This window comes from Lissotriton helveticus, chromosome 10 (assembly GCF_964261635.1).
Source record: "Lissotriton helveticus chromosome 10, aLisHel1.1, whole genome shotgun sequence".
In the NCBI taxonomy this organism is placed as follows: Eukaryota; Metazoa; Chordata; class Amphibia; order Caudata; family Salamandridae; genus Lissotriton; species Lissotriton helveticus.
The window spans coordinates 659,319,594-659,333,368 of NC_136071.1; the positions used below are offsets into that span (position 1 = coordinate 659,319,594).

At 48.9% G+C, this 13,775-nt stretch overlaps 1 protein-coding gene across 3 annotated transcripts in view; it reads left to right on the plus strand.

The window, feature by feature from the left end:
* MARF1 (meiosis regulator and mRNA stability factor 1) overlaps positions 1 to 13,775 on the plus strand; it is a 745,071-nt gene that overhangs the window by 145,717 nt on the left and 585,579 nt on the right. For all 3 annotated transcript variants that reach the window (XM_078663193.1, XM_078663194.1, XM_078663192.1), the window contains one exon: positions 9,784 to 9,955. In XM_078663193.1, coding sequence (XP_078519319.1) covers positions 9,784 to 9,955 — 172 coding nt within the window. The remainder of the gene's footprint in view (positions 1 to 9,783; positions 9,956 to 13,775) is intronic.

Consider the following 13,775-nt stretch of genomic DNA (forward strand, 5'->3'; position numbering starts at 1 on the left):
AGTTCATAGTCTGGCACCGCTAGTCCTCCTTCCGCTCTAGGACGGAGAAGTGTAGTGTGCGCCACCCTGCGCCTGCCCGCCCCCCATAGGAAGCCGATCACCATCGATCGCAGCCGCCGGAAGTAGCTCGCCGGGATCCAAATCGGGAGGGTCCTGAAAAAATAGAGCAGTCGCGGCAGGGTCACCATCTTAAGGAGCGCTACTCTCCCCATTAGCGACAGAGGGAGTGAGCTCCAAAAGTCAAAGTTCCCCTTAGCATTCCTGATTGCCGACCCAATATTTCCCTCAAGGATATCTACTCTGTCATGAAAGATCGAGGTGCCTAGGTAGCGGAGGCTCCTCTCCTCCCATGTCACCCCCTCCGTGGACTGTGGACACATTCTGCGCTGGCGGGTCGGGAATAGGAAGGACTTCGCCCAGTTCACCCGGAGGCCCGACACCCTGCTCAATGATTGAAGGAGGGACTTAGCCCCACTCAGAGAGCCAGCCGAGTCTGCCAAGAACATCAGCAGATCATCCGCGTATAATGCGATGTGGTGTATTTGTCCATAGACATCCAGTCCCTGGTATGCCTGCCCCAGCCGGGCTCGCGCCGCAAGGGGTTCGACGGCTATGGCAAACAATAGGGGGGAGAGAGGGCACCCCTGGTGAGTGCCCCTCCCCACCACACACATCTCAGAGATGACTCTTCCAGTTCGGGCCGTCGCATTCCGGTAGAGCAGTGCCGTCCAGTCCACGAATCCCCCGCCTAGGCCCAGCGTGCGCATGACATGGAAGAGCTAAGGCCATTCCAGGCTGTCGAAGGCCTTCTCCATGTCGACTGCGAACACTACCGCCTCATCACTGTCATAGGTGTCAGCCTCCAGTACGTGTAGGAGCCGTCTCACGTTGAGCGCAGTGTTGCGAGCCGGGATGAAGCCGGACTGGTCCGCCTGGATCAACATGGGCATATGGGGGAGCAAGCGCGTCGCCAAAACTTTGCTCAGAATCTTATAGTCCAGGTTGAGCATGGACAGGGGGCGATATGCCGTCCTATCCCACGGCTGTTTGCCCGGTTTTAACAATGGGACGATAAGCCCTTCACTAGTAGTCACCGGCAGGCTGCCCAGTCGTTTCGCTTCGTTGTAAAGCCACGTCAGCCGGGGCGCAAGGAGGTCGGCATAGGTAAGATAGAATTCCGTCGGGAGCCCGTCGGAGCCCGGCGTCGTGTTCCTTGCCATACTCTTGATGGCGACCCTCACCTCCCTTTTCTCGATTTTGCTCCCGAGTCGCTTCGCGTCCTCCTCCCCCAGCTCCGGCAAATCTAGACCCTCCAGGAAGCCCTGGAATTCATCCACCGAAGGCAGAACCCTGCTACGGTAAAGCTCCGTGTAGTAATCATAGAACGTCTCATTGATCCCCTGTTGGTCGAACCGCGCCGCTCCCGAGTGATCTCGGAGCTCGAGAATGACCGAGCTCCGGCGAGCCGGATTGGCCAGCCAGGCCAAAAGAGCTCCTGACTTATCGCGGTCCGAGTGCGCACGTGTGAGATAGGCCTTGTAGTCGAAGCACCGGAGGCGCTCCACCGTCGCCGCCACTAGCTCCCGCGCCTCAAGTAGGGCCTCGTGCGTGTCTGGACGCTCAGGCCTCGCTCTCTCCAGCACCCGTAGTTTCTCGTCCTCCCTTGCGATGTCCTCCAGTAAGGTCCTCCTAACTCCCCACACCGTCGCAATGCATTGCCCCCGCACCACTGACTTGAAGGCGTCCCATTCGATCGTGGCTGAGCCCGCAGTGCCCTCATTGGACTGAAAGTACGCCTCGATGGTCGAGGCTATTGTGGTCCGGAAGAACTGATCATCCAACGCCTCTGGACGCAACTTCCAGGCAGGGATTCGCGGGCGGCACTGCGACCAGTGCAGCTGCACAAGTAGCGGGTTATGATCGGAGATCGTGCGCGTGAGATACTCACTGTGGCACACCTCTGCATGCACTTCCTGGGAGCACAGGAAGGCATCAATGCGGACGTGTAACTCATGGAGGGCTGAGAAAAACGAATAGTCTCTGTCTAACGGATGGCTAGCCCTCCACGAGTCGACCAGATCCCATTGGCGTTGCCAGGCAGAACGCGCAAGTGCCAGCTTGCCAGCTGGTGCATTAGGTAAGGGGGGGTGCGACCTGTCCAGGGTAGTGTCAGTCACGCTATTAAAGTCCCCGCCAAGGAGCAAGGGTTCTACTAAAATGGGGCCAGCTTGTTGGACAGCAAGGAGAAAAAGGCAGGTTGTTCAACATTCGGGGCATATAGACAACCCAGTGTCAGGTCCCTCCCATTCAGTTTACCCCGCACCATAACGTACCTCCCCTCTGGGTCAACTAATTGCTGTGTGCATTGGAATGGGACACCCGCCCGTATCCAAATGGCCACCCCCCTAGCATATGCGGAGTAACCAGTGTGGTAAACCTGCCCCCTCCATCTCCGTTGCAGCGCCTTCCCCTCCTTAGCTAGTAGGTGTGTTTCCTGGAGGAAGGCGAAGTGAATGCCCCGTCTAACTAGATAGGAGTGGATCTTGTGGCGTCTATGCATTGTGTGCTTCCCCTTACATTCCACGTGAGACATTTGTAGCTTAAGTCGGGTCCCATTGCAGTGTCCATCGTGCGTCACACATTCTCTCATCGACCTCCCCGACACGCCCGGGTCCTCCCCCCCAACCCCCCCCCACCTGATCAATTAAACTCCCCCCAACTCCCACACCCCAGGACAGACAACCAACGTGGAAACCCCATCCAAACTCAAGTAGTGAAAGTGTATCTCAACAAAGAAGGGCTAGGGTGGCCAGGACGCCGACACAACCAGGCCCGAAACCCTCCGCCCCACCTCCCCCCCCCCCCCCCAGGAACCTTCAGGAGGAGCCCCACGGACCGTCCCCCCCCCCCCCACCCCCCATAATAATGCATTGATAAGTTCCAGGGTGCAGCCACATCTCGCCGCCCATCTACTGAAGGCCGCCTCAGCTCACAACCCAGTACCTTACAAGTGTGACCAGTGTCCCTCAGTCCACATCAGCCAAGGATTCCGTCCGCTGTTTGGGGAGTCACCACCGGCAGATCTGTCTCCGAAAGATCGTGCCCACTGCTGGAGCCCGGACTGGGAGCACCGATTCTCGACTGCTCCCATGCATTACTGGAAGGACTGGTGTCTCCTTGGCTGATGGCCACCACCGCCAGCACCGCCTTGGCTCTTTCCTGCTGCCATCCTGACGGGGATCCAGACCTCCGCATCGACGTCATCTCAGTAGAGCGCCTCCCAGGCGAAGTCTTAGGAGGGACTTCTACGTCCGACTCCCCCCTGGCATCTAACCAGCTCCAAGCCTCCTGTGGTGTGAGAAAAAAATGGGTGTGACCCCCAGTGACGACCCTCAGCCGAGCCGGAAACAACATGGCATAGGGCAGCTGGAGCGACCTCAATTTTCGTTTGACAGCCATGAAAGAGGCTCGCTGTTTTTGTATGTCTCTGGTGAAGTCCGGGAAGATCATGACCTTGCTGTTATCGATTCTCAGGTCCGGCAGGTCCCTGGCCCTCCGAAGGATGTGGTCTCGATCTCGGAAATGCAGGAGGCGCATCACTATCGGTCGCGGCGGTCCTCCCAGTTTGGGCGGGCGCGCCGGAACTCCGTGGGCCCGCTCTAGGGCAAAAAACGGGGAAAGTCCTTCCGGTGCTACCTCAGTCCGCAACCACCCCTCCAGGTAGGATACCGCATCATGGCCCTCCACTTTTTCTGGAACCCCCACGAGGCGGAGGTTGTTACGTCTGGAGCGCCCTTCACTGTCCTCGGCCCTAAGCTCCAGCACCCGGACCTTCTGCGCCACCTCCGCCAATGATGTTCGCAGAGAAGCCACACCTCCAGGCAAATCCTTCAAGATTACCTCCGAGGTCGACACACGCTCCTTCAGCTTCCTGTGGTCGTCCTTCAGCAGGGTCAGGTCCGATCCAATGGTGTCTATTCTCTTTTCAAGCGCTTCTCGCGACGCTACTATCGCCTGCATGATGTCTCCCAAGGATGGATCTCGTGGGTGGGTCGATCCTCCCGCTCCAGGCGACGACACATCCCCCTCCACGATATGGCCCGGGTCATCTAATTTCAGCGCGTCTAAGCCCTTCTTCTTGCCTCCACGCGCCATACTGCCGAGCGGTAAGGCTTGCTTGCCCCTGCTGTGGCTTCAGGTGTTTCAGCGCACCCCTGAGCTCTACTCCAGCCCCACTGTAGTTGTCCAGCACCTCCGCGCCTCCGGGCCCTTGTCAGGCGGGGCACCAGGACATCGGCTAATTCAGGGAGCAGGCCTCACTCCACCAGGGCGATGGGGCACCAGGGGCCCCGCTCCAGGCGCAGGGCGAGTCCCCCCTCTCCGGGGCGTCACAGGCTGTTCCGCGCCTTCGAGCGCCAGGCCCAGGGTAGTCTCTGGCTCACGGGTGCCCAGCGGTCCACCGCCCCCGGCCGGGAAGCAGCCCCTCACCGCTATTAGCTCAGACTCCTCTCTGAAGTGGACGGCAAGTCCCTCCTCCTCCGTGTGCCCTACCGCGTAAGTCCGCTCACCTCCAACGTGCAGAGGATGCAGGCGCCACTCTCCTCAGGACGTGGGGCACCAGGGTTTCCTCCGCAGCAGCAGGGCGGCTCCACCACACCACGAGGTCTCAGGATCTCCGCCGTCGTCCCGCGGGCGCTGCCATCTTGGGATCAGGCAGCCTGCCGGCTCCTCGCTCTCCAGCCTTGTTATCGCCGCGAGGTCATGTAATGCCTTCTACCTCCTTCAGTGGCGGAGGACCTCCGCTGTCGTGTTGGCGGCTTTCCCTGCTCTCCTGGGCTCCCCTCCGCTTCTAGTGCCTCACTGTCAGGCGCAGCAGGCGGGGACAGCGACCGCCATTTTGGGCGCCCGTTGCTCCGGGCACTCCGCCTCGCGCAAAATGCCTCGCCTTAGCCTGTTGCCCGGACTTCTGGGCCACCAGGTTCGCCCCCTGAGTGCTCTAGACCCTCCTATACTTGACTGGGGGTCCGGGGCTCGATCCGGGGTTCAGGATACGCGACGGTGAGAGGCGGGCGCGGAGGAGCTCCGAGGTCCCACTTCCATCTACATCGGCGTCTAGACCGTATGTGTTCATTCTCAACACGAATATATCACAATAAGTAAAGCATGGTAAAATGTTTCCAAATAGAAAAAATTAATAAAAGTAAAAATCAAAATTGTTAATAAAGATGCATCAAAATATGACCAAAAAAGAATGATTATGATAATGGCACATCCTGGGTGCTAGTTCATCATTACTTCAAGGAGTCTGACAGTGAGTGTCCTCGGCCGAGAAGGGCCGGAGGCCTGAGCTGTGGTGGTACTGTACAGTCATGGATAAGAGATGAATCATAGGAAACATGAAAATTCGATATGATCGATCATCCCTGCAGGCTGCAAGGAATTCAATTTTTTGATCCAGAAGAATTCTGCCTTTAGACGTTGTATAACAGGATACATGTCGCAGCGATGTGGGAGTATCTCAAGTATTGTGAATCTCAACTGCGAGATTTGGTGGTTAGCTTGGAGCCAATGCATAGCTACAGTAGATTTATTGTTCAAGGTTCGTATATTGCTTTTGTGTTCTGACATTCTCACTTTGATTTTACGTTCTGTCTGTCCAACATAAATCTTGCCGCAAGGGCATTTGATTGCGTAAATAACATTGGTAGAGTCCGTGTTCCTGAATACTGCAAATCAATTTTGTGGCCTTTAGTCGGGTGCATGAAAACGTTGCCAATAATTACATTATTGCAATGAATGCAATTTTGGCATTTGGCCATTCCTTTAAATAGTAGCTTTAATTCCTTTTTGGTAGATAAAATCTCTTTCAGGTTTTTAGATCTTTGGAATGCGAATGTAACATGATCATCGTATATGTTTTGTAGATCCGGTTCAGTTTTGATTAAATCCCAATGTCGATTAATAGCTTTTTTAATCTTTTGGGACGCTGTCTAATATTTCAATACCCACACCGTTTTCTGTGTTGGCATTTGAATTGATGATTTGAGAAGTGTTTCCCTAGGCAGCTTCTCACCTTTTTTTAGGGATTCCTCTAATACTTCTATGGGATATCCTCTTTGTAAATATTGTTGATGTTGATCCATTAGTGATGATTTTAAAGTATTGACATCTGAAGTGATTCTTTTAGACGAATGAATTGAGATGTGGGTAAATGTTTTTTCAAAGACTCAGGGTGAAAGCTTTGGAAAAGCAGACTGGAGTTGCGATCTGTGGATTTCTTAAACACTTTTGTGTGAAGTTGGTGATTAATGCTAGTGATTTGTACATCCAAAAAGGATATGGATTCTTTCTCAATAGTGTGTGTGAATTTGATTCTTGGATTCAGGTTATTCAAAGTGGCTATGTTAGCAATAAGTTGGTCTTTCCTACATTTACAGATCAGGAATATATAGTCAATAAATCTTTTGAAAGTTATTAAGCTGGTGGTCTAATCTGGGTTGTGAAGAATATGTTCAGTCTCGAATTTGGACATGAATAGGTTCGCGTATGAGGGTGCCCCCCCAAAACCCATTGAGGTTCCATTGCATTGATTGTAATAGTTGTCTTTCCATTGGAAATAACTATGATAGAGTGAAAAGTGCATCAACTCTATCAAAAATACTTTGTTAGCCTCGCAGTCGTCTTCTTTTAGTAGGTTCCATTCTAGGGCTTCTAGGCCTTCGTTATGTGGAATCGAAGTATATAATGCTACAACGTCCACTGTGCAGAAAAAAATTAAACCAGATCCTCCCCGGCTTCCTCCGCCCCTTACATCTACTTTAATGGCTCCCAGTGTACTCTTTGGATTTCCTGCACAAGTTAATACCTGAATCAACTGGTATCACTGTACTCTTCAATAGATTGATCTCAAAAGACTCTCTCTTTCATCCCCTTCCAGTACTTTCAGAATCCTTTTGCTTGCTCTTTGTGTGCTCCAGCCTTTCCATTCTCTCAAATATCTCCCTATTTTGTTTCATCTGAGAAATTTCTGCAGTTAGAGGAAGGTTTAGCAAGCTCCGCGCAGGACCTAGTTCGCAGAGCCAGGTTTTCCAGCTTCTTTTTTAGAGCCACACAGCTTCTTGTGTCAATTTCTGGTTTGCCACTGAAGTCTCAGAAACCTTCATCTCTCTGGAAATACTTAGCAATGTTTCATGGAACCGAGACTCGCCAGTCTCTCCTGGACTTTCCAGTCTGTCCTTGTATTCACTGCTTTCCCCCTGTTTCTGCTGGCCCAGAACCTCCAACTCCCCCACCTACTCTAAGACTGCTTACTTATTTGTCTCGCTGCATGTGGAGAAGGTGACCTGCGCGTGCTCCCCTCACCCCGACTCCTTTATGTCCACTGGGCAAGCCGGCACATTGATTTTCGCAGTACTGTCCCCTCCAGCAGTGCTTTCCATCGCATCCTTTGCAGTACTATTGTCATACATTGTTCCTGTACACTTTACAGCGATTCCTTCCCTTCTGTCGTTTTCCCTCTTATCTTTACCAGTCTTAAGCTCTCTGCACCCACCTAAACAAAAAGATGGCCGCCAATTGTTAACTGCTTATGATTTACTTCTTTTATTGACTATTTGCGAGGCCTTACTCCCTGCTGTTCAAAGATTACCTCCGCCTTCCGGCCTGCCCAAATGTCTCTACCACCTAGCTGCCCCAGATATAATTCAACTGCCCTCCCTAATCTCAGACTATACTGCTGACCTCAGACAACCCAGTCACTGTTTCTTTCTTTACTCCCACTGCCCATCGCTCAGGTCTGCCTATGCCTGCGTCCACACATGTAGCACCTTTATGGAACCCAGCAGCTGATGCTGCCAAACCTCGACCGCAGTGAGCCAGGCTAGGCTGCCGCCTGACCCCGCTTTAGCTTCAGTGGCCTGCTCCCGGGTTCCTTGGGGGTATGGATCCTGGTAATTCAAGTAGGATAAGGTGGGTGTCTTTCTTCAAATCCTTATTTAACTAGGCCGCTTCTCTCCGCTGTCCACCTTGCACTAATTAGCAATTATATACAACACTTTCTACATGTTCCTACAGGCCAGCTCCTAACCTGCTCTGCTACTTCAGCAGGCTGCCATGTTCCCCAAGTTGATGAGAACCAGTCTTGTTTTCAGAATAAACTATATACCCTATCATGAGTGCCTGTATCAATGAGTGTGCGTACCATCCTTCCGAGCCAGTGGAGCTCTGGGGTGTGGGAGAGGGGGCAGTGTCCTTAAATTTTTGTATGAGTTCCCCAAAAATATACCTGATGATGCAGAGGAACAGTGGTGTATTGTGATGTTGGAGAGAAATAAAAGTGAAACCTGCTATCATAGGGAAGAACATACTGGCCCATACCAATGCAGCAATGTTTATCCCAAGATAACCTTTCTGGAGTGTTTGTACTGGTAAAGCTCCCCTGCTTGCCTTTATTTTTAATCCTCCCTAAAAATATTGGTTATGATGCCCATCTGATCAGGATAATTGTGAAGCAACGAGACTCACAGCCTCGTTATCCATTCTTTTGTTAAAGCTGTGGCTTTTTAAGAGTTGCTCTCAAGAAACTGTAGAAGGATTTTTGAAAGGAAGTGGAGCAATAGGAACTGTAGCTTCTTGATTTCTGTTTATAAAGCAGGAATATAGACCATGTTACAAAATGTCATTGACCTGCGACCCAAACACCACCGTAAGATCTCCACATTTCATGGAGAAAGTGTCCGGCCGCAATGTAATCATTTATGACAGTGCTTTGTCTGTAAGAAAATAACTTCCTAGCTCATCATTTGCATTTGTTATTAATGCACTGTGAGTTCCTCTAGGCAGTCATCACAATATAGACTGATGAAGCCACTAGAAGCATAGAAAAGTACATCCTTTGGCTACATCGTTCACCTTTAGGGACCGCTTTAATTGCTGTTCTGTTTCGTGGGAGGGGGTTGGGGGCATTTAAGCATTCTGTTATTTAAACGTAGCATATTAAATGAGGGTTGGCTTTTTTTTTTTAAAAACGTCAACTTAACATATACACTATTTTATTTGATTCAGAAACAAATATACGAAAATGGTCAGTTTAATTAGAATGTCTGAAAATTTTCAGAATTTGATTTTTCTAAAATGAAACTAGATACTAGATTCTAGCCTTTAACTTTTTCCTCCTTCTAAATGGAAGCTTTTTGTCAGCGCTTACATTGCTTCAGTTAAAGCCACCATTCACTAGCCTTCGATGTCAAAAACCATCGCATTTACAGAGCGTTTTAGCATTTGTAGTTTTACATTTTGCTTTTTATGTGCATACGGCTTCAGAATCTTGCTTAATAAATGTTCTAAGTGGTCACAGATCCCCCTGAGTAGGCGACTTGTCAACGACTGCTGCATAGACATTGAGCCAGCGTTGTAATTGTAGCCATTTTGTCTATCAAACGGCTCAGCATTTCTGAAACTGCTGAAAAGATTTTCGACAGCAATAGTTTTGCAACATTGTTTTAAGGCTCTCAAGATTAAAAGTATCATGAGTATTTGGACCCAATCTTTCACAATGATGATTTGTATCTTTTGCTGATGGAAGGCTGAGGAGGTGCTCACTATCTGACATTTAGTGAAAATAACTTTCAAACCGTTTTTTCACGGAGATAGACATACAACCTTCACTTGCAGTTCTTAGTTATGCCTTTGTACTGATACACATTTGGAATGTTACAGAAACATCGATTGTTTTAATAAAGAGTACAAGTTAAAATGTTTTGGTTAAAATGTTATATTTTACAGCCTACCAGAAATAGCGTAATTGATTCTGGTAGAATCTGGCCAAGTATTCCTTCAAGTACACATTCTGCTTCCATTCCTGTCGCGTTGTGCAATGGCTGTGGAACAAAGGGAACCACAAAAGATGGATCGTTAATACTGGCAAAAAGTCCCTGCAAAACATCCCATAAATACGGTGAGCATTTTTTTTGAAAGTTTATACAACCCCCCACATTATCATCCCACCCACCCCCAATCACCCAAAAAGTTTGGTAAAAATTGAGGTAGTTCTTCACGTGCAACTGCAGATGTATTTTGTATGTTCAGTTACAGTGGATTTGTTTTGTGTGCTGTTCACATGATATACTGTTGCTACAGATGCTTCTCACCACCCCTTTCTCACCTTGACTTTCCTGCCATCGTCTTGATTCCCATCTTGCTGCCTCAGACCACGCCCTCCCCAAAAAAATTCGTTGATGGGGGTGTATATTACTGGAACTGCGACATAGTGGGAACGCTGTTTTAGTTGGAAACTCTTTAGGGGTTAAAAAAAATGAAACCGAGATGTTTGGTAATCTAAACAAAGTAGAAATAAGTGGTTCACACAAAGTAATTGTCTTACAAGGTCACTGTTCTTGTTTGAATAGTATCCCCATTTTAGTCAATCTACATGTGTTGCCAAATTGGGAGAGGGGGTAAAGCCATATAGGATAGTTTAGGCAAATATAGTTATCCTTGGTGGAAGAGGAGTCTTTAACTCACCTAGGACTACCCATGTCTTTTCCGCCCTATAAATAGTGCAGTGACTTATAGTAGGTCCAGAATACAGTTTAAAAGCTGATTCCATCCACAAGTGTCACTTAGGACCTGTACCTGATTACCTAAAGTAGTTATGATCTTTTTTGCTCAGCAGAGCCTTAAAGGGAGCTGACCGGCTTCTTATGGTCCCTTCCATAAGTGCGAAGGAAAATGTGGTGGATGGGTTAAGTCCTTTGGGTTCTTGCTAGCTGCTGCTGATATTCTTTGGCAGATAAACCAGGTACTAACTTTGAATAAAATGTAAGTCCCATTTGTTTTGGTAATTATCTTTACTTTACTTTACAAGTTGCCCTACATTGAGCACAGGCCTCGTCGGAGCACTGATGATCATCCTGAACCACTGTAGGAAGCTGGCTCTTTATACAGTGTACCAAAGCGAGGTATAATGTGCAAAGAGTCCAGGTATTCCTTATAAGTGGACAGGGGCAAGTTTTGGTGTCAAGATCATCATGATCAGGAAAGAACGATTTGAGTTAACATTTTTTACAGTTTTTAAAAGTAGACAGCAGCGGTAATACCCTACAGAGGACCGACATATACGGCATAGAAGTACTTTACAGGATCAATCTTCTGGAGTATGGGGCAAGGTCTAAGGCCGCACCAAGAGGTCTCCTCTGGCAGCACTGGGGCGGCGAGGTGCTATACAGCTTGGATGCCCTGTGAATGTCAATGGGGATTGGTCCAGTCAAAAAGAGGCAGAGACTAGGAGATCAGTCCAGCTGAACCAACAAGGAAGCTCTGGTTACATGATGCTTGGGGATGTAGGAACACCTTTGTCAGGCCAGGGCGACTGGGTGCAGAGGTGGTCTCAGGTTGTGGGTTTTCATGACTGGAGACACTCACAGTAGAGGGGGCCTGCACAAGGAGGCTGCAGGCAGCGCCAGGAAGTCCACTGTTGCAAAGCCAAGGTGGGCTGCTTCTCTGGAGATACTGGGGACCACACTGGCACTGTTGGCCCACTTCACCTCTGGCTATGGGGCACGGATGCAGTGGTGCTTTCCGGTGTTGGGTTTTTGGGAGTCTGTAGTCCTCACAACTCTTCTGGGTTGCCTGCCGAGTACAGGGGAGCAGCTCTTCTGTTCCACACGAGTTCCTGTGTCTTAAGTTAAGGCTGGAAGTCCTCCCAGGCTTTTGAAGGCGCAGGCAGAGCAGGACGAGCAGTCTTTGGTGCAATTATCAGACTGCTGGAAGGCTGGTAGGGTTGGCACCAAGTAAGCCGCTGGTCATCTGTTCTTAAATTTGCGGCTCCTCAGTGGCCTTCTTCTTTCAGGCTTTTGAGATCTGATTTCCTAGTGCCAGGGGCTCCTCTAAATACTAGATTTATGGGTGTTAAGAGTGTAGAGCAGAATCCAATGGGCTACTTACCCCTGGGGGTCACTACAACTCCTATTTACCCACACCTGTGGGAAGTGGGCCTAACCCTGTCCCAGAGACCCCAATGTTGCCATCACCAAGATGGCAGACTTAAAATTTTCATGTCCACATCCGGTAGCCCACCTGACGGGTGGACCGAGCCTGATGGTCAACACACCTCACTGACTACTAATTTTCCTGCCTGTCCAGGCACCAAATGGACCCTTGTCAGAAGATTGGCATCCCCTCACCTATGAGGAAAGCCAGATTTGCATACTAATGGCGGTCGGGTCTTTGTAGTTTTTCGCCTTGGAATCTAATTTACAAGCTATTCTGCTGAAGGTGGTGTTAAACACCCTTTGCCGGAGAGGCTTTGTTCCTGACCTCCCTAGAGCATGGGCTCACCCCTAGGGCTCAGAAACTAGTCTGTGGTGGTAGGCTGGTCGTAACCAGTTAGCCAGTAAACTAGTAGTTGGTAAGTTTTCAGGGGACACCTCTTAGGTCCCTCTGAGTGCATATGTTAATAAATACATCACTGGACTCAGTGTGGGTTTATTAATACAAGGTGTTTCGTACCAAACACCATACATTTCAGTGATGCCATAATGTAGCCGGTGTAAAGAAGAGGGGGTTTACCCAAACATAGTCACTGGGACCTGGGTTGTATAAGTACTGAGAGGAGGGGGTCCCAGTGTAGTAGAACGTTAATTGAAAATTCTAATCAGTTCATAAAACAATAAATGCATTCACAATGTTTTATTCACAATGGGATGGGGTATACTTCAGATACAGACAATTTTTATCAAAACTTTCTGGACGGTTGTGCAGTGCCCCAAAGGGGAGGAGGAAGGGAGGTGGTCAAGTGAGGATATAGTGATGGGAGGGAATGAGTGACAGTAAAATCAGCAAATTCACTACAGAATATTGGTTAGATATACTCAAAACCAAACAAAAACCAATGGTTCAAAATTAGAATCAACGAAACGTTATACTTCACATAACACAATAAATGTAAATATGATGGCGTGAAGTTAACAGTCAAGCAAAATGTTGTCGACGTTTCGACCCTCTAAGTTTTGCAGGAATTAATCGTGCCCTTGCTGTGGGGTCTTCATCAGGACATATTACGGGGCCAGCAACCTAGTTTATAAAAATACATAATGGAAACATTGTAATTCATAATCTTGGAATAAATCTCATATTGCATTGTCACAGCACAAGAATCTAAAAATGCACACAGACGGAACCACAATGAGAGTTTTGGACTCTTATTGATAGTACCCTGATGAGGTAACTACATCCCTGATATTACTAGTAACATTGGTGTTATGGTGACCGTTGGATCTATATATTGACACAATACATGTGTTGCATAGGGAACACCAACCTGCATCGAAACATGACGCAATACTTTTGGAGGGAGTAATTCGGATTAGAAACGGTGTGGTTCGTGGTTGGAACTGTATTGCCAGTTGAGGCGTGGTCTAAAACAAGATAGGGAAGTAAAACATATACCTTGGTTGTAGATTTGATAAGTACTGATGGTTGGGAACAGTGGACGCCGAAAGATTCTTGCCATCCAGTGTATCTGCAATGGTATACAAAAACTGAATACATACTAGGGCTCATTGCTAGGGGGCCGATTAACTTAAATAATGACGATGACTCACCTACCCAGAATCACACGCGGGATATCTTTGTAGCCTTGGGTACGACAAATCATAACACGCGATCTGCAAGTAAATGAATAAATAAATCACGGAGTTGATCGCACCGCCCCAGCCACATAGGGTTAGCTGAAGAGCGAAAAAGCTTACCCACTAAAGAACAATTCGTGGCATCGT